We start from the raw sequence: 22,451 nt of genomic DNA, 5'->3' as shown, positions 1-22,451 counted from the left end.
ATATTTGCTCTGAACTGAAGTAAGCCTATATTTAGCTAATACTATAAATGTCATCCATCAAACTATGGTCCCATTTCTCTTGCTTCAATCCCTCTCAAAAACAACGTAGAAGATCATCAAAAGCATGCTTCTTCTTGTAAACCCCCCAATTAATCTATAATAATCAACATGGATTTTGCCACTTAAAATTCTTAGCCAACCCTACTTACCTTTGCACACAAACAGTGGAATGGATTGGAGAAATGTGTATGGTCAATCTTGCCACATCCAGGGCATTTCATCAGATATGGCATAGAGGCCTGCTTACCAAAGAACCATATAACAGTCTGCCTTCTGCCATTTATAACTGTGTCAGTTTCTTCACTGGCCATTCATTACATGTCATGGTGGATCAAAAAACAATCGGTATAGAGAGTAAGTATTATGTTGCCAACTTTCCCTTTCAACCCCATCTTTAATTAATGTGTTAGACTCATTGGCTTGTCATAACTTGCAAGATATGGTTTTTCTTAAACCAATGTTATGATACAATAGGATGAACTCTAAAATATCTATCATAAATATTAGCAGCAAAAATATCTATACGTGCATTCATTCTCTGGCCAGTTTGTAAGTGGAAAAAAAAAAATTCTGGGAAAGGGGGAGTGGCCTTACCACCTCTGCATGCAATCAATTAACTCATTTTCACCTAAAAAAAAGTTATTATAAAGATTCCATGTAGGCATATTTCACTATTTTCTAGAGATATTCCAACTCTGCAATATTGCAATCTCTAAAACAATATATTGTGATCTATTTTTAGTGTCTTGCATTTCCTACAGCAGAGGTCAAGGAGCCAGCTGCTCTGAGCACTTTATTATTTGTTTTGTAGACTGAATAAAACAAAAATAAAATCAATATACATATATATCAAATATCTTTATTTGATATACTATCTCTCAGAATTTTTTCCCCTTACTCTTACAGCTACTGACCAATAACAGTTTCCAATCCCTATCCTAGAGGGCAGTATCATTAAATAATAACTCAATTCTATATAGGATTGAGTTTTTATTTAACGATAAGAAAAAACACTCGATTCTATTCTTACTAAATAGCTTAAGGAAATTGCAATGTACAATAGAGTATACATTAAAATAAATTTTAATATACTTCCAATATTTTGGCAACGTCACGTTGGCATTATCACAGGAACTTAAATACAAGACGCGCGCACGCAAGCACAACACACACAGTAAATGAGGAACAAAGCAGGAAGCTATTCTTTCTCCTAAAAGTTCTGATGGTGCCCCCTAGCAGGCAATGTTGGTATTCTTGGCCGATTGGGCTGAAGGTCTTCTGATGTAGGTTTCTCAAATTTGGGGGGGGGGCAGTCTCATGCAACCAAATTTGTTTAGGTTTGGATTGTTTCTTAGTGCTGAGGCTGATTCCATGAATAGCCTTTCGCATTTGAATTTACTACGGTGTATTATCATGGCTTTCTTCCATCATATTCTATAGCAGGAATCCAGCGCATGGTCTGCAAGACCAGAGTGGCTGTATTGGTGAAACCGGATGTAGTCCTTGTGTTCTGAAATTCTGATATTAGCTGTCCTGCCTGTTTGGTCAAAGCAGGACAGCTTACAGCTGCAAGGGACTTGGTATACACCATGTAAGTCTAGGGGAGGATGTTGGTCTTTAGTGGAGCAGATAAGGGATGCCAATTTTTTATAAGGCCTGTAACAAGAAGTTAAGTCATGTTTTTTTAGGATTTTTGTAATTTTTTCAGAGGTGCCTTGGATACAGGGAATGGTGATGGATTTAGAGTAATCCTTGTTGCGAAGGGGAGGTTATGGTTTATTGGTTTCAATATGTTTTGGAATTTTTTTGGGGGGGAGGGGTAGCCATTGGCTAAGAAAGTGTTGAGAATGTGGTTTAGTTCTGTGGTTAGGGCATTGTCATTTGAACAGATAAGTTTAGCCCTGTTGTGTAGTGTCTTAATGGCTCCATATTGTTGTGAGGGGGGTGGGATTGTTGGTGAATGTATCTGCCTGTATGGGTGGGTTTTCTATAAACTGAGAAAACCAAGGTTCCATCAGGCTGGCAGGTGACTAGTGTGTCTAAGAAAGGAAGGCAGTTGTTTTTTCTTCTTCCAGGGTGAACTTGATTCTGGGGTGTTGGTTGTTTAAGTGTGTTAGGAAGGAGAGGAGTGCTTCGGAGCCATGTGACCAATTAGTGAACGCATCATCAACATAGCGAAGCCATACGGTAGGTTTTTGTGGGGCACAGTTTACGGCTTTCTTCAAAAGTCTCCAAAAGTGAGCTTTCCAGCACCTTAAACCACGAGATTTGATCTATTGTATACGACATCTCATGCACTGCTGCGGAGAAAGAATTTAAAAAAGTACAGGAAAGACACATCAAAAAATTTGAGAATTTAAAAAAGAACTCTAACTCCAAACCACAACTTCCTACCGACATGGTAGTCAACCTTTCATGAATTTGTTTGAAACCTGAAGCACTCGACACTCTCTCACGTGGCGACAACTTCGTTATTGTGCCCAGAAGAATACCTGCTGAAGACATTATGATACAAATTGTATGCAGGATTCGACACCTTCCAAACCATATCGCCAACGATATTAGACTGGATGTACCTTGTGTTCTGACCAAAGCAAAAGCACCAAAAACCAACATGCCCAATAAGGAAATTAAATCTCTGCAAGAATTAAAGAAAAACAAGGAAATAGTAATCACCAAAGTGGATAAAGGGAATGCCACAGTATTGCTTAACCAAAAGGATTACACTGGTAAGCTGAATGCGCTATTGTTAGATCAGGCTACTTACCTCCCTATTGAGCACAATACCACCAACTAACAAATTAGAAAACTCCACAGGCTCCTTAAAAAGGCCACTTCTTGGCCTGTAGAAGTTACTAACAAATTAAAACCATTTAACTCCATATGCCCCTGCCCCCCGTATATAGGGACTCCCAAAAATACATAAAGAAAATATGCCATTATATCCCATAGTGGATGGCATTGATTCCCCCACATATAAACTAGCTAAACATTTGGCCAAAGTCCTCACACACTATACTTGCAACACACCTTCACACATAAAAAACTCAGCCCACTTCAAAGCCAGCATAGAAAACCTTACACTCAAACACACTGACGTAATGGTCAGTTTTGATGTCTCCTCTCTATTCACAAACCCACTCAGAGAATCCTTAGAGCTAATCCAATCTAAATTTCCTCCCGATATCACAGCCCTATTTCAGTTCGCAATGAACTCAGGCTATTTTGTTTGGCAAGAAAAATTCTACAAACAAATGGAGGGGACAGCCATGGGTTCACCACTTTCCCCACCCTTGGCCGACTTCTTTATGGAGACTTTTGAAGAGAAAGCCTTAAACTCTGCCCCACAAAAACCAACCATATGGCTTCACTATGTTGATGATGTGTTCGCTATTTGGCCACATGGCTCCGATGCACTCCTCTCCTTCTTAACACACTTAAACAACCAACACCCCAGAATCAAGTTCACCCTGGAAGAAGAAAAAAAACAACTGCCTTCCTTTCTTAGACACACTAGTGACCCGCCAGTCTGATGAACCTTGGTTTTCTCAGTTTATAGAAAACCCACCCATACAGGCAGATACATTCACCAACAATCCCCCCCCCCCCACAACAATATGGAGTCATTAAGACACTACACAACAGGGCTAAACTTATCTGTTCAAATGACAATGCCCAACCACAGAACTAAACCACATTCTTAACACTTGCTTAGCCAATAGCTACCCAGCCACAAAAAAAATTCCAAAACATATGGAAACAATAAACCACTACCCCCCCCCTCCCTTCGCAACAAGGATTACTCTAAATCCATCACCATTCCCTATATCCGAGGCACCTCAGAAAAAATTATAAAAATCCTAAAAAAACACGACTTAACTTCTTGTTATAGATTATAAAAAACTGGCATCCCTTATCTGCTCCACTAAAGACCAACCTCCCCCCCCCCCCTAGACCTACCTGGTGTATACCAAGTCCCTTGCAGCTGTAAGCTGTCCTACTTTGGCCAAACAGGCAGGACAGCTAATATCAGAATTTCAGAACACAAGGACTACATCTGGTTTCACCATTACAGCAACTCTGGTCTTGCAGACCATGCACTGGATTCCCGCCATAGAATATGGTGGAGAAAGACGCGATAATACACCGTAATAAATTCAAATACGAAAGGCTATTCATGGAATCAGCCTCAGCACTAAGAAACAATCCAAACCTAAACAAATTTGGTTGCATGAGACTGACCCAAATTTGGGAAACCTACATCAGAAGACCTTCAGCCCAATCGGCCAAGAATATCAACATTGCCCGCTAAGGGACACCATCAGGACTTTTAGGAGAAAGAATAGCTTCCTGCTTCGTTCCTCATTTACTGTGTGTTGTGCTTGCATGCACGTGTCTTGTATTTAAGTTCTTGTGATTATGGCAACGTGACGTTGCCGAAATATTGGAAGTGTATTAAAATAATTTAGTAAGAATGTATAACAAGCATCTAAGCCTTTCCATGACAACTTGATTCTATATAGCCATTATATCATACTATGATAAAATTAAACTAACTACTCAATAATAATCCCCTTAACTATGCTAATTTAATATTTTAAGTAACTGAAATACTGATTTAAGAGACAATAGTTTAGTATGTTGCATTTTATTATTGGTTTTACTATATATAACTTACCTTAATCTTATTTCTTCTTGGGTGTCAACATCCTATATATAACAAAGAATGTATATCAGTTGAAATATAAATATCACACAAATGCACACACACAGTTTTAGGATTATTATCAGGTCAACCACAAAATGAACCACCTCAAAGCCTTATAATTCACTGTGGAATATCTACTTGTTATATCTTACCATAACTTATTCACATTATCTTCTCCAGAAATCATTCTGCTTACTCATCACTTTCTATGTGACAACTTCATTCACAATACCTGTCTAGTAAGAACTTCACACATATCTCTCCTTCACACACACACACACACACACACACACACACACACACACACACACACACACACACACACACACACACACACACACACACACAAGACGCCTTGTGAAACATATCCACGATATTTATCTGCTAAGTTTACGCTGATGTAAGTATCAATGATTTGGTCTTTTTACTATTTGGTCTCCTATCTCCTGAATTTACATTTCTCTAATCAGAGATTAACAAAGTGAGTAAGGGAAATGAAGAATGCCTTGAGAAGAGCTAAAAGTTTCTGAGAGAAAGAAGCTCAAATATTAGAGGGAAAAAAAATCTGTAATAGTTGCTTCATAAATAATGCAGACAATATGGTGTGAATGAGTAATACAATACCATATAGTGGCATTGTATTACACTCCTCCTTGTTAGAAGGGGGGGGGGGGAATACATACTCCACAAAGAATAGCATGGATCTATAAAAGAGAGAGAAAGAGGCAGATCCTGTCTAGTCATAATCTGCTCTCATTGTATGATAAAGTTGAGTGAGCCAAATAAAGAGACTGTGTATACTATGATATCACCAGACTTTGCCGATACATTCAACAGAATATCATATGAAAATTGTATAAACTAGAGCAATGGCTACAGAAAACAAACTAGTAGCATAAATGACAATGATACTGGGAAGCTTCAAAGAACAGTGTTTGACAGTGCATATCTAAAATGTAGAATGCAATGTACAATTTTAGCAAAATGTCCATGAAATTTCAAGTGCCTATCCACCATCATCCCCAGATCTTTCATCTCCTCTACCTCCTCTAAAATAGCTCCACCAATTCTATACTCTGCATCCCATCTTCACTTCCCAAATTTTAAAACCTTACACTTTGCAACATTAAACTGACATCCCCCCCCCCCCACACATGCCAATTCAGACAGTCTATTTAGTCCTCTTGCAATGCTACAATATCTGCTCTGCTTCTCATAACTCTCTCCAATTTTGCATCATCTGCAAACAACTTTATCACCATTTAAGCCCTTTCCAATGCCATTTACATACAAATTAAACAACGATGACCCCAAAACAAAACCCTGAGGCATGTCACTAGTGCCTTTTCTCTTCTGGGATATCACTCCCCCCCCCCTCATAAACAACCTGCAGATACCTATCAGCAGGTTGTGTATCTACTAATCTACAATCTAATCCCATCTGTTCCAATTAAACTATTAGTTTGTGATATGACAATCTGTTGAAAGCCTTTGCACTACTGTATATGCTACTACTGTGATACTGCACTACTGTATACGCATCCCCCTTGTCCAATGTATTTGTCACCTCGTTATAAAAAGTAAGCAGATTGCTTAAACACGATCTTCCTTTAGCAAATCCCATTAAAGAAAATTCTGCTGCTTTCAACTCAGTTCTGAATTCTTGTCCTCACTTCTCCAACACCTTGACCATAACTTCAAACAAGCTGATTGGCCTATAATTTGAAGCCTCAATCTTATTGACCCCCCCCCCCCATTATGAAGAAAAACGATTTTGCCACCTTTCTACATCTTTGGGACTTGGGCTAATCTAAGATTGATGTTAAAAATGTAAATTAAAGCTGTTGTTAACGCCTTGGAACAATCGCTCAAGAAATGCAGTAATATAGGAGTTTGTACAGGGAGTTTGAATGTGTTCAAAGCACGGTATGATGAGCTGTGTGTGTGTGTGATAAAAGGACCTCCCAGATGAGTCTTTGACTCCATGAAGTCTTGGGTGGTAATAATAATAATATACCATATACCGTCAAGTCTCGTGGCCTTGTTGACTTTAAGTTTACTCAATTCTTCATATATCTCCTGCTCACTCACAGTCATTGGTTCCTCCCCCATTCTCACTGCTCGCAAGTTCTGCATTATGTTACAATCGCATTTATAAATTTTAAGGACCCTATATATCTGGTGTGGTTTGACATGACAAAGTTTAATCTTTGGGACCAAGATGTAACTTTTTTTTTAAATAATTTATATACTTTTTTTTTCTTTTGGGATTTTGTAGGATATCATTCTATAATTTGATAAGTAGCAGGCCTCCATGTTAATAATCTCCTTACATGTCTCCATGTAAGGAGATTATTCATTTTTCTATAGAAATCTTCTTGGTCCATAATAACAGTTGCATTTCCCTGTCAGCTTTTGTTACAATAATTTCTTTGTTCTTTATATAACTTTTTAAGTGCTGAAATTTCCTTAGATGTAATGTTCATTAGTTCAGTTTGAATTGTTTTTCATATTTATTTAGTTTTATTTATTTAGTGCATTTTAGCAGTGAGAATGTGCTAATCTAGAATATGCATGGGTGTAGTTTAGTCTACACTGCTTCACTGCTTTTCTAGGCTGTTGGTAAAAGCAACTGTCCATGTCATAGCACTGAGGTCTCTTCGATGGGAGTCAAATGCAGGAAAATACCAAGATTGAATTAATAAAGAAATTATTATTATTATTATTATTATTATTATTATTCAGGCCTCCATGGAGTCAAAAGACTCATCATGGGAGGTACTTCCTAAGAAACACAAAGTCTATCAAGACTCATTGCAGGAGGTCTCTCCTAGGAAACACCAAGTCTATCATACCACTCCTTAAGCTCACTGACCGTTCTTGCTCTTATCACTATCAGGCAATGCATTCCACGGTTCAACCACCCTCCATGCAAAGAAACCACTCCTCATCCTCTTGCTCACAGCTTCCTTTTGTAACTTCCAGGGATGGCTGCTTGTCATCACTCATATCATATTTTCAAAATCATATCTAAAATCATATTTTCTATATACAAGTAGTCAAATGGTGTCTCACTCTATTATTGAAATATTCTAGATTAGAGATAGTTGAACAAAATTTTTCACTTGTTTTCAAAGCAAATTATACTTGAAAAGAAATTATATTGTTCTTTATTATAAAAAAGCGTCATACGGCTTCATTTCTGCAATGTCAATTACATAGAAAAAGTGGATATCAAAGATCCAACATTATTTCAAAGCCAAATGTTTGTAGTAACTATGAAAGTTTCATAAATTTGACCCGATAGCTTATGGGAATACAATCCTCAGCATTGGAGAACTGGCCTTAACTTGCACTACTTAAAAGAATATGACCAGTGCCTAAGCATCTGTATGTTTGCCTTTTATTATGACTTTAAATTTTTCAGGAAATGACAACATATCTACCCTACATATATAAAATGATAAGCTTTTTATGTCACGTTTTGAAACTGAGGGGCTACCCTGAGTGTCGAGTCTTCAAAATTCGAGTCATCAGAATTCAAGGAGAACCGGCCTACCAGTCTGGAACACGGGGGTTGAGTGTCATGGGCGCTAGGGAGGCATAGTCCCCATAGTACTAAAATATTAATTAAAAAACTTTAATCCCTTCCTATATTTTGCAATGTTACATTGCCATCTTCTGGGAACATAAAACTATGATACGTGCATGCAGGCACTAAGAACGAACAAATGACGCTAAAGAAGGCAAATGACATTGGTCCTAGAGTCCAGTAGCGGGCTAAATTTGGTTGTTTTGGATGTTGGGCTGATGTTCTTAGGATGCAAGCTTCCCAAATTTAGGGCAGTCTCATGCACCCAAATTTGTTGAGATTTGGGAAGGTTTTTTTTTAGAACTGAGGCTGATTCCAGGAATAATCTTTCATACTTATATTTGCTGCAGTGCAGTAAAGTGGCTTTCTTCCAGCGTATTCTGTGGTGGGTATCTAGTGCATGGTCAGCAAGTCCTGAGTGGTTGTATTGGTGGAACCAGATGTAGTCTTTGTGTTCAGATATCTAGATATTAGCTGTCCTGCCTGTTTGGCCATAGTAGGACAGTTTACAACTGCAAGGGATCTGGTATACTCCAGGTAGGTCTAGGAGAAGTGGCTGGTGTTTGGGGGAGCGGATAAGGGATGCCAATTTCTTATATGGTTTGTAACAGTAACAGGTAGTCAGGTCATAGTTTTTCTAGGAATTTTGTTAGCTTTTCAGATGTGCCCCAAATATATGGAATGGTGATAGATTTAGAAAGAGGGAGAGGGTGCTTAACTGGTTTTAATATTTTTTGGGGGTTGCAGCTTGGCTAAGAAGGTGTTAAGGATATGGTTAAGTACAGTAGTTAGGGCATCATTATCTGAACAGATTAATTTAGCCCTGTTATATAGGGTTTTTATAATCCCATATTGTTGTGGGGAGAGTGATTGCTGGTGACTGTTGTTTTCCTTCTCCAAGATTAATGGATTCTGGGATGTTGATTGTTTAAGTGTGTTAAGAAGTTGTGGAGTGTATCCAAGCCATGCAACCAAATAGTAGGTTTATCTTACCCAAAAAGACCAGCCACTTCCCCTATACCAGTGTTTCTCGAACTTCAGATATCCGTGTACCACTTCTTAAAATTTTCATTATTTCCAAGTACTCCCTTATCAAAGTAATAATAATAAATAAAAAAGTATATTTCATTGTAAATGTCTATTTTATTTGAATTCAGATGTACATGTAAACAAAAAATATGATTTATTTTTAATAGAACAAAATTTATAAAGATACTATAAATTTTTATTTAATTTAAATAATTTGTCATCAAAAAGAGGGATACAATGTCAACGTTTTCTTGTTGCTTACTGCTATTTGTATCTGCTATATTGCTCTCTTTTGTGCATTTTATAAATCCAGTCTTTAACCAATGATCGATACTTAAGAATTTGAAAAAAAATTTAAAAAAATATTAAAAAATCAGCTAATGCCTATTTGTTCCTGTATAGGGAGTAGGCAAGGCTGTTTGCCCTATCTAATGTTTGGAGACTGAGCGGGCAGTTCAATCTCCACTGGTAGCCAATCAGAGAGATAGCTGGCCCAAGGCTATCACTGACTCATCGGTACGCAGTGAAGAAGGCAGCAAGCTAGTGCCACCATCTCGTGGTCCCTAACCCTAATACAATATTTTTTAATGTCTGAAAATAGTGTGGGTTTGATGGTCGATTTTCTTGAGTTTACGGGACGAAAAACCAGAGTTTACGGGGGGGGGGGGGGGACCCGCTAGCCCGTGCCAGAGATCGACTAACTCAGGAACCAGTCGAAAAAAGGATTAGAAAAATTTCCTCTAGTCGGTGACTAGATTTGAACCACCAAATCCTTTCTTCGTGCGGTCAAGTAGAGTGCAAACGCCACTTCTACTGAGCTACACTTGAAAGCTAAAAAAATTACCGTATTTACTCAAATATTACTCGCATCTTTCCCCAAAACTTAAAGCAAAAAAATCATGGTGTAAGATATATGCAGGGATTATCGGAAACTAAAGTTTTTAGAAAAAAACTGAAAATGGGTATGACTTACCAAGAAGTTCCTATTCACTATCACTACTTTCGGCCTTGAGAGCCATTTCCTTGTGTGCATCGTCAAAGTCATCTACCCAAATAACATCATCTTCTTTCCCATTATTTCAAGCAAAAATTACCAGTAATTTACATGACTTGAGATATGTAGTGAACAATCCTTCACAAATGACTAATGAGAAGTGAAAGCAGAGCATGAAATGGACAGCAATGGTAGGCCAGTAGAGATAGAGCAGATATGTAGATGTACATATGATTGGTGCGGTATTAACAAAAGATCACGCTACCTGAAGACAAAAGCAAGCAAGCAGACAATTGAGTTGGCTCTCATTTCAACAATCAAGTTGAAATGCTAATTCTCTTCAAATGAATTCCATAATATCCAAAACACATTTATTATATATTTCTTAGTTTTAACAAGTGCACGATGGTTGTGGTGTCAAACAAAACCTTATGGTGCAATGGCAACATATGGTTTTGCTTAAGTCTATATAGCAGTTTTTGTGGGATGGGACATGTGATTCGTTAGTGCCGTTTTCATCCCAGTTGTCTCTAATTGCACTATTTGTTGAGAAATATATTACACAGCCTGCAAATGTCTCTGTACCTTATTCAGGGACATAATAAAACTAATTGTTTTTCATGCATCTGCAGTATAGTAGTTGTTGCAGAAGACGTGTTGTTTACCGCAGGGAGCGAGTTACTATCGCTCCGATGTGAACATCAGAGCGTTAGTAACTCGCAATTTGAGTTGAAGAATTCATACGTAATATAATTTAATTTTTTTTCCCCTCAATATATATAATTTATTAGGAAATATATATACATTTAAATTAATTATTTTTTTCATAGTAATGATTCTATGCGTTAATGCTACATAGCCTAAAATTGCCATGTACCTCCCTGAAGACCTTTCATGTACCCCGGGGGTACGAGTACCACACTTTGAGAAACACTGCCCTAGACCTACCTGGAGTATACCAGGTCCCTTGCAGTTGTAAACTGTCCTACTACAACCAAACAGGCAACACAGCTAATATCAGGATATCCAAACACAAAGACTACATCTGGTTTCATCAATACAGCTAGTCAGGACTTGCTGACAATGCACTAGACACCCACCACAGAATACGCTGGAAGAAAGCCACTTTACTACACTGCAACAAATATAAGTATGAAAGATTATTCCTGGAATCAGCCTCAGATCTAAAAAACTTCCCAAAACTCAACAAATTTGGGTGCATGAGACTATCCCAAATTTGGAAAGCTTGCATCATAAGAACATTAGCCCAACAGACAAGACAACCCAATTTAGCCCACTAGGGGGTAGCTTTAGGACTCTAGGACCAACATCACTTGTTCTTCAGCCTCATTTGCTCGTTGTTAGTGCCTGCATTACATATCATAGTTTTATGTTCCCAGATGGCAATGTAACATTGCCGAAATATAGGAAGGTATTGATTAAAATTTTTTAATTAATATTTTAGTATACATTGTCATTTCCTGAAAAATTTAAAGTAATGTGTAACCAACATATAAGTTTATCTATAAGAATGCCTTTTATTAGTGCATTTTATAAGGTTTCACTGGCCTGACAGCTGTTTTGAACTGGTTGGCTCTCTTCAGAGACTAGTGTACAAGGGTCTTCTCCAGAAACTAGGAAATCCTGCAGATCACTCTAAACTCACTGAGTGAACCAAAGGATCATTTGACTCACTGCTCAGCAGTGGTTCTACTCAATGACAGGTTCATCCTACCATCTAGCAGAACTGCTCATATCCAACAGAAAAGCATTCACTGAAGCATCCCTTATAAAAGCCATCCTGAAAAACATCCCTGGAAGGCTCAAGGGCTCTCCTCAGGGCAGAAATCTTAAGAGAGCAAAAACTCTAATTCAGTACTAAAGAAATCCAATGTCAGAGAAATGCATTTTTCTTAAGTGAACTCTCGGTCGATCCATAAATGTAATTACTAAAGTTTGTCACATGGCTTCATTTCTGCAATGTAAATTACATAGAAAAAAGTGGATATTAAAGATCCAACATTATTTCAAAGCCGAATCTTGTAGAAACTATGAAAGTAATTATGTTTTAGTAATTTTACTCTACTACTACTAATATTTTTTTTTACTCTTTACTTCTACTTTTAGTTTTACCCTTTAGTAAAAAGCAATTACTTTTTTTAACAAAGTAATTACTCTTAATGAACTTTCGATTGGTGCATATATGTACTTTTTAGTAATTATCTTTACGCACCTACCAAGAGTTCGTTTATGAAAAATATATTTCTCTGATGCTGGATTTCTTGATAACTGAGTGAGAGTTTTTGCTCTCTTAAAGTATTCTTCTTCCTAGTCACTGAAGAGAACCAACAGTTCGAAACAGCTGTTGAGCTAGTGAACCTTATAAAATGCACTAATAAATGGTGAACATATGGATGCTTGGGCAGTGTATGTTCTTTTAAGTAGTCCAAACTAAGGCAACTCTAATGCTGAGGAATGCATTCTCCTAAGCTGTCAGATCAAATTTATGCAACTTTTAGAGTGTCTACAAACATTCGGCTTTGAAATAATGTTGGATCTTTAATATCCCCCTTTTTCTATATAATATTGTTGTTTATTTTATTATCCATGTAAAAGAAAATAAAGTTTGCACATAAAGAATCATCATGACTGTGAAGATACTTCATATAAAGACTAGAGACAATTGCCTTAATATACTATAATGCAAAGCACAACATGATATGAATTGTGCATTAACAACTGAATATCAATGCACAATTCATATCATTTCAATAAAGATCAAACCAGTCTGGGTAGTTGTTATTATGTGCCATCCACTCGTTTTCAACTCTTGGTGATCTTGTGAACAAAGGCTCTCCCATCCCACTCAGCCTCTTGTCCTTTCTTCCTTTCTTTCAGTAATTGCAAATTCAAGTTGGTAAGTTCTTTTATGTTGTCCATCCAACTCTTTTGTGGCCTTCCTCTTCTTCTCATTCCCTCAATCTTCCCCACCATAACTGCCTTTTCCAATGATTCATCAGATCATATAACATTTCCAAAGTACATCAACTTCTGTTTAGCAATCATCCCTCCAAGGAACATTCTGTCTTTATATTCTCTAAAACCTTATTGGTCATTCTTACAGTCCATGAGATTTTTAATAGTCTCCTCCTTACCCATAATACAAATGAATCAATTCGCTTTCTATCTTTCTTCTTAGCAATCCAGCTTTCACATCCATACATCACTAATGGAAATACCATAGCTTTGACAATTCTAACTTTCGTGGCCTTACACCCAGTGGTGTAGCTATAGCTTTTGCCACCCAGGATGGTCCCTGAGTTTGCTGCCCCTCTCAATGCACACCAAAAATACTACAAAAAATCAAAACGACGTATAGGAAAATAAATTAAAATACTATGTATATGTTTGAAGTAAAATTTTAATTTCAATATTTTAAAATGTTATTTTTCTTGCTTTTCTAGTATGATGACATTGGCAAAGTCTATTTTATAGTAATGTAGGTAATTCTTAATCAATTTTATTTAGAAAACCTCCTCTCACAACTAGCAACACTTGCAGCAATTGTGAGGAAAATTTACAGTGGTATTACAATATTTGGAACTGAGCTCTCGAGAATGTATTTTAGAATTAAATGCAAAAGTTCCAAGTGCCGCCCGGGGCAGACCGTCCCTGCCGCACCTCCCTAGCTACGCCACTGCTTACACCTCTATTTGGGTAGTTACCCTTTCTTTAATGCCAAGTGTGCTTTGCAATATGGGATACTAAGGCAACTAGCGTGAAATCACCAGCCTCTATATACAAGTAGTCTAGTTATGAAGATACTTCCTGCACAAACTTTGTTTGCTTACACTTGGATAAAGGATTAAACAAGAATATTATTTCTTGTAAAGAATAATTTACTTTGTTACCAAGTGAAACCACAACAAAAAAAAAAAAATCTACTTCTATGCCAATACATGGTAGCTATCAACACTGCAATTTGAGCTCATTTGGTATTTATGAATTTGCATATCCTCTATCAAGTCATCCTATGCCTCCCTCATTCTCCATGTGAAACATCTACTTATCAGTGCCTTTCTCATGCATTATATAACATAGATTATTATTATTATTATTATTATTATTATTCAAACATCTCCATGAAGTCAGAATTCACTGCAGGAGACCCATCATTCGTACAATAACTATCACACCTCTCCCTGAACTCATTCACAGATGAAGCACTCACAACCACCACTGGCAACCCATTCCAACCTTTAACCACCCTCCAAGAAAAAAAAAAAAATTATTCCTAACACCCTTGCTAACCACACTTTTACACAATTTCCATAGATGATCTTCTCTTGTTTATCAAGGATAGAGTTGGTGCTTTTCTAGTGTTTTTTTTGCTCTTGGTTGATCTTATTATAAATTATGTATATTGGATCTAGGATTCCTTCTGCCTCTGATAATGAATGTGTCTTGCTTGAACTTGAGCATGTTTAAAAAAAAAAAAATTCAAATCAATTTGTTATGTGGTATTTACCCTAACCAGATTAGCAAAATAAAAATGCCCTTTAACCAACAGATGGTGATCTTTATAGAAAATCCTATTTTCATTAATTCAGTCTTACATACTAACTATAACCAACCCCTTAACCACTACCCATGAAATAACAGTTGAGAGAGTTGCCCATCACTGCTTTGGATTTCTCCTTCCCTTCCTTCCATTGACTCAATATTTCTTCTTCTTACAAGACTTGCTGAATGACCAAGTCAAAGCATTGTACATCTTTTATATATTCTTTCAATATACGAAATATAACTTGATTAGTTATTTCTGATCAACTTTCACAGGTTTATTAATATCAAGATTACTTAACATTCAAATACTGCATACTGATATGCATTCAGTCTCAATCTTCTTCTTCGTCATTATTATTTATTCAGGGACTGCCCCAGGCGGCAAAAGCTCTAACAAAGCCACTGGTCTGAACATTCATCACAGTAGGCTTACACTAACTTAATTTACACAATATTATCATACCTCTCCTTGAACTACTCACAAGGCTCTCACAGAAGATCTGACCATTCGTTCTGTTCATTCACATCACTCTTCAAGTGAAAAATCTAGTGACACCTTGATTAATAATACTTTGCACAATACCCAGCCACAATTGTGTCCCTGCCCTCATTTCCTACATTTCTGTTATCTTCTTCTCTTTTTCACCTATCAATCAACCTGAAAAGTACAAAATCTCAATCTATCCCTATAAGAAACATTCTACAGACTACTCACATCATGATAACTCATCTCCGAATCCTCTCCACAACTTCTTCAATAAACCCAGGTGACCAGACCTGTGCAGAGTAATCCAGATGTGGCCATATCAAAGCCTTGGAAAGAGGGATGACAGCCTCCTTATGTCTGCTTGTCAGTGGATGCTTCATTAACCAAGTAATTCTACTATGTTAACCCTCACAACTTTAGTTATAAGGGTTACCCCCCCCCCCAAAAAAGTGCTGCTGCAATGCAAGAACACTTACAGTAGTATAGATAAGTAGATGATGGCTCCACTGTATGAGGCACCAATTAATTTTTGTAGTTTGCTATATTGGCAAATAAAGAAACATTAGAGACAGAGCAGAGGAAAATAATCGACTGTCTGAGGACTCTGGAATAGTGAGTATGAGAACAGTTTGAGAGAATATGGTCTTCAGAGCTTGATGGATAAGAGGATGAGGGGATGGTATGACAGCTGTATAGGTTGGTGAGACGAGCCTATCACAGGGAAACTATTCACAGATTTGCATAGATGAATGCTGCAACACAAGGTATTCAAGACAAGGTAGTTACTGTGGTCTGTGAGTGTTTGACCTCTTGTGACAGAGACTTGTAATACTAACATCAACTGTCATCACTTGGTGAGCACAATGTTATGACCTTGGAAAAGGGGTAAATAGTCATCCAAAAAGAGAAGAGAGTTTATATGGAATTACAAGGAAGGAGCATATAACAGAGTTAGAGACAATAACATGCAATAATATTTAACAACAATAGTAAATTCTGTACTTCAAGAAAGAAAGAGATTTGGGGTAAAATGGATAATAAGGAAAATTTAACAAAAATTGATACAAAATTAATAATGGAAAAAACTCACGTACAAAGATTATTTAATAGTATAATTTTCACCTGTGTGTCACAGGCATCTTCAGTACATATTAAGCTCAGATTAAACACTAACTGACAATTCCAAAAAGCGCCACCTAAATAATCTTTGTACGTGAGTTTTTTTTTTCCGTTATTAATTTTGTATCGATATGTCTACTCACGGTATACCTCTTTTAAAACTTAACAAAAATTGCAAATGAAAAGAGGTTACATAAAAGGTGGAAAAAATCAGAATAAGAGAAGAAGAGCATTAGGATTTCAGGAAATTCAAAAGGCATTATTTTACTATGTGGTCAGTAGAAGGAAAAATGAGTATGGCCAAATGACCTTTAAGAGAATAAGTGATTAAGTGGTCAATGTATAAGAAATAGCAAGCAGTTTAATGATCACTTTAATAAGGTATTTATTCCTAGAGAAGTAGGTTTCATTCTTAGAGGCACAGGAAGGATTGAAGGAACAGAAATGAAGTGGATATATTTATTATTATCGTACAGTAATCTCCATGAAGTCAGAAGACTCATCGCAGGAAATCCACTTATTCACACACCAGCCATCATTCAAACAATACCTATTATACATCTCCTTAAACTCATCCACTGATGGAGCACCCACAACCACCTCCAGCAACCCATTCTATTCACTACCCTCCAAACAAAAAATCTAGTTGTAACACCCTTGCTAACCACACTCATACAATTTACACTGGCGACCCTTGTTCCCTCTCTTCTTGTCACGTACGGAAAAAAATCTTCAGTATCAATCTAATAAAACCCCTTTAATTGTTCATTTTGATAGTTAATACTTGGTCCTTTTCACTAAATATGATACATTATATTGGATTTATTGGACCATGGTTTAGATAAAACATATGTACATAACCATCGACAAGTTTCGCCAGCTGGGGTATGTCTGGCTTTATCAAGACAGGAAAGGTTATATTAACATTAAATGCCAACAAAAGAATGCAGTAACGACTTAAAAAACAGTTAAACAAATTGAAGAGCAAGTGTGACATCAAAAGCATAAAGCATGGAGACTTAGTCATTGTTATTAAACTGCGTTTTATAATTTTTTGTATAATTGAGTTCTGCTAAACATAATGAATTAATTAAGTTTTTCCAAATGTCTTTTAATATTATGCCTTGGTTTTGTTGAGGTTGTCTCCTGTCCGTAGTAATACTGCAGCTTCTTTAAAGGTTCTACATCTGTAATCTTCTTCAATGTATGGCATCGAGCTGTTGTCCCAATCTATGGAATGGTTTGAATTTGAGAAATGATGTGCTAATCCTGAGATGTCTGTTCTGTTATTATTTACATCACCGACATGTTCCTTCTTTCTTTCTAGTTAAAAAAGAAGATAATGGACAAATCAAGCTTACAATCCATCGCAAATCTACAGACACTGGATGTTATCTTCATTTTACATCTAATCATCATTATGCACAGAAACTTAGCATCATACATATGCTAAAAAACAGAGCAAAAAATATCATCATAGAGGAAAAATATGTACTTGCTGTGCTCTCACTTATATCAAAAAATCTATCAAAAAATGGTTATCCACAAAATATAATTAAAAAGATCCTCTATAGAAACAACTCCCAGCAACAACCTCTAGCGACACAGTACGTATCGTCCATTGTCATACTATGCAGGCTTAGTCTCCATCAAAATAGCAAGAATCATGAAGCCTTTTAACATCAGAGTTGCTTTTAAACCTATTTTAACTACACGGCACTTATTAAGATCTCCTAAGGACAGCATTGTTTTCTACAAATACGCAGGAGTTTACAGCATACCGTGTTCGTCTGGACTGACTTACATAGGCCAAACTTCACGAAGCTTAGAAATCCGAAAGAAGGAACATGTCGGTGATGTAAATAATAACAGAACAGACACCTCAGGATTAGCACATCATTTTTCAATTTCAAACCATTCCATAGATTGGGACAGTGGCTCGATGCCATACATTGTAGAGAATTACAGATGTAGAACCTTAAAAGAAGCTGCAGTAGTACTATGGTCAAGAGACAACCTCAACAGAAACCAAGGCATAATATTAAAAGACATTTGGAAAGACTTAATTCATTATGTTTAGCAGAACTCAATTATGAGAAAATTATAAAACGTGGTTTAATAACATTGACTAAGTCTCCACGCTTTATGGTTTTGATGTCACGCGTGCTCTTCAATTTGTTTAACTGTTTTTTTTAAGTCATTACTGCATTCTTTTGTTAGCATTTAATGTTAGTACAACCTTTCCCGTCTTGATAAAGCCAGACAGACCCCAGCTGGCGAAACTTGTCGACAATTATGTATATATGTTTTATCTAAACCATGGTCCAATAAATCCAATATAATGTATTATAAAACCCCTTTAACCTCTCTACCGGCCAAGGTGGATGAAATAGTGAGACCAACTTCCACTTCTTATCCATGTTATTCAATAGGTGTTACAGTCATATCCAGATTTATCTGGACAAATATATACGTCCTGGTCAGTAGGGGAGGGGGGGGTTAATAACTTAAATGCTTCTATCATGTCTCCTCTTTTTCATCTATCAGCTAATTGTTAAACCTACAGGCTTAACAATGGCTTAACAAATGCCTCAACGAGTATCATATTCCTATCCATCCAGTTCTGAATTCTGTGTTTCATCAATTTCTCGAATACCTTAACCACCACTGCTAAGATGCTGACTGGCCTATAATTTGCTACTTTTGTATTGAAGCCTGTTTTAAGCCCTTGGACTATTTTTTCCTCCTTCCACTCCATCTTGGCATCTTTCCACTACTGAAGTTTAAATTAAACAGCTTGATCAGAGGAACTCTTGCACCTTCTTGTAATACACAGGCCGATATGCCATCTGATTCCATGGCTGAGTTCGTATTTAGTTCTGCAATATTTTAAGCACCTCCATTTCTTTAGCCTCTATTCTCCTATCAATCAATGTCACATCTGGCATTGCAATGTTCCCAACTAGATGGTACATCCCTGCAAAACTCACTCAGTAATTGAACTATCTGATTCTGTTCAGTCATCCTTCCATAGTCATCCTCCTTTTACCTGCCATATAGCAAAAGAACTCAGGGTTTCTTTTGGCCTTGTCAGCTAGCATTTTCTCATAATTAGCTTTGGCTTTCCTTACCATACCAGACACCCTTCTTAACTGCACCTTATACTGCTCATGCGCATTCTGATCACTTTTTTTTTATAATCACTCCACAACCTTTTCTCTGTATGCAACTCTTGCTTAATCTAGTCATCCATCTAACTCCTACCCTGAATTATCCTTCTGACTAGGTATACATTCAGACACCAATTTCTTCACATATCCTGTGACCACCTCTCATGCATCGAACACATCTCTCTCTCTCCATTTTCTTATGTCACTGCTCTGCTGAAAGCTGTCTCAGCTTGCCATAATCACTTGTTTTGTAATTCTACATATATCCCTTCATATTTAGCCCTGTTGTCCTCTAGTTCACACCAGACAGTTTCAAATGAACTGCCCCTCTGAATCCCTGTCCTCCTGATATACTTTTCTTTTTGACTTTAATTCCTCTACTATCATTTGCAAAACTACTTCACCCATCCTGTTCCTCCTATCCTCTCTGAAGACACTATATCCCTTGCATTCTATTCCTATGACCATATTATCCTCAGTCAACCATTTCTCACTAATGCTATAAATTTTGGCCAAGTTGTGCTAACCAATGCCAAAAATTCCTCAACCTTATTTTGAATCCTTCTGGCATTCGTATACATAAACTGCATTAGCCCCTGCATCCCACAACTTCCCTTACACTTTGTGTTATTTAGCTAACTACAGTTAACCTGGGGTGCTACATTTTGCATTATGTGATCACTATCCACTCACTAACGTCTAGGTTGCAGGGACCCACGTTCACCTGCTTATCCCCTAAACATTCTAGTTTTTCCAACTTAGCAGTTCTGAACTGTCACTGAACACTTTCTCAAGACTCCTGACATGAAATCTTTAGATGCAAGTGGGGACCTTATATAAATGCTTCCTTCAATCAAACTTACTCCACAAATCCACAAACTCCACACCATTCCTCCTGCACAATGACTCATTCATGATAACTCTGCATCTCAGCTCACTTCTATCATACCGGAGCAACAGACTGACAACTTTTATTTTCTCACTCTTTTTCACGTGCACTAGTAACTCTTTCATGTCTTCTTGAATATCATACTTGCACCTGCTAAATCATTTGTACTAGCCAAAAGATACATCTCTTTCACCTTAACTCTCTGCATCCTTACAGCATCACTGACATTCTTTACATTAGCTCCAGGAAAATATGATTTTGAGCTCCATTACAGTTAGAGTACTAATTCTAGAAGCAAGAGTGGAGATCAGATGATATTTTGTTATACATTTTAAGAGACTGTACTAAGGAGCTACTGGCTATTTAATAAAAGTTCTGAAACTGAAAGAGCGAGCTGCTTAAGGAGTGGCAGACAGTGCCAAGGTGGCAGTAAACTGGAGCCTTCAAACTACACATCAGTTTGTATTTCTTCTGTGGCTAAAATTTTGGGGAAATTAGTAAGTTAAAAAAAAAATCTGCTAATGCCTTTTATTTCCATATAGGGAATAGGTGAAGCCATTTTAGCCCTCTAACTTTGGGAGACTGAGGGAGCAATAGCTGGCCCAAGACTATCACTAATTATACATAGCATCAGTGAAAAGAGGCAACTGACAGATGTTGTCATCTCATGGTCCCTAATCCTATGTTTACTGTCTGAAAGTTAAGTTCTAGGGTCAATTTTCTTGAGTTTATGGGATGAAGATTACTTCAAAGATAGCTACAATGAAAGCAATTCAGAGACTTTCTGCAATGCTGAGAAAGATGTAGTGGTTCCATGGTATAAATCCTGATTATAACAATCTAGAACATTATGCTCAGATATGATCACTGGGATTTAAGGTAAAGAAATTTGGAGCGAATACAAATGTAGGTAATAAGAGTTACATCAGTACTGTAAAGCATTGGCAATGAGGATAGACTAGGGCATGTAATATGCAAAATTTAGCAGATAAAAGACAAATTGATGCCATTAGGTATTCACCAATTCAATAGGCGGAAGATTTTTTAAACGGCAGAACACTGGATCATCCCCCCCCCCCTGGAAGCTGTGCAAGAGAGCAGTTCTCACTTTTACATATTTCAGAATATGTATAGCTGCTATTACTAGTAGTGGATATAAGCAATCTTAGATCGTTAACTGTTAGAGCTTTTACATGTGAAATATAAAATATTTAACATTTGTTTCATTAATCCAGTTTACTTCAATTATTATTAGGCATTTCGTATTCCTAATTTGTTAAATGGCATGATTAATCTAATAGAGAAGTCTGTTGATATTTTAAAAATAAAATCAAATAAAATCTACAACACTGGTTTTTGTAATATCGCTTTAATAACATTTTATTTTAATCTTTCTATTAAGATAGATAATAAACAATAATACCCACCCTTCCTATCATCATAATTGATATTAGCTTCTTATTCTGTTATCTCAGACACTCCATTGACAAATGTAACCATATCGTCTGCTACAATGGAACATGGAATTTAACCATATTCTGAAGACTACAACGCCACCCTATGTCCAAAAATTCAAATGCAAATTTCCAATGATTTTTTGCGATAAGAAATAGAATTGTGATTGCATTCAATTACTTGTTATTCCGGATTATCCGTTTTCACTCTTTGTTTTCTTTCTAGTTCTGTCGAGAAAAATTTCCGTCGTTAATAAGATTCGCCATAACCCTGCATTATCTTATTATTATTATTATTATTATTATTATTATTATTATTATTATTATTATTATTATTATTATTATTATTATTATTATGGCGTCTCCATAAAGTCAAAAGACTC

General features: G+C 36.7%; 1 protein-coding gene across 2 annotated transcripts in view; it reads right to left on the bottom strand.

Annotated features, from left to right (window-relative positions):
• LOC150092319 (oxysterol-binding protein-related protein 11-like) overlaps positions 1-22,144 on the bottom strand; it is a 375,890-nt gene extending 353,746 nt beyond the window's left edge. Inside the window, exons 1-2 of one of the 2 annotated variants that reach the window (XM_090415180.1) lie at positions 22,042-22,115; positions 4,739-4,770 (exon numbers count right to left, since the gene is read on the bottom strand). In XM_090415180.1, the coding sequence (XP_090271306.1) occupies positions 4,739-4,770; positions 22,042-22,056 (47 nt within the window). In that variant the 5' untranslated portion in view covers positions 22,057-22,115. Of the gene's footprint in view, positions 1-4,738; positions 4,771-22,041 lie in introns of both variants that reach the window. The other variant, XM_090415181.1, reaches the window with a different exon arrangement.
• Between the last annotated feature and the right edge of the window lie 307 nt (positions 22,145-22,451).

Source organism: Typopeltis vanoorti, chromosome 26, assembly GCF_054136105.1.
Source record: "Typopeltis vanoorti isolate ZY-2024b chromosome 26, IOZ_Tvanoo_1.0, whole genome shotgun sequence".
NCBI classification, from domain to species: domain Eukaryota; kingdom Metazoa; phylum Arthropoda; class Arachnida; order Uropygi; family Thelyphonidae; genus Typopeltis; species Typopeltis vanoorti.
This window is presented reverse-complemented; position numbering and strand designations above follow the sequence as displayed.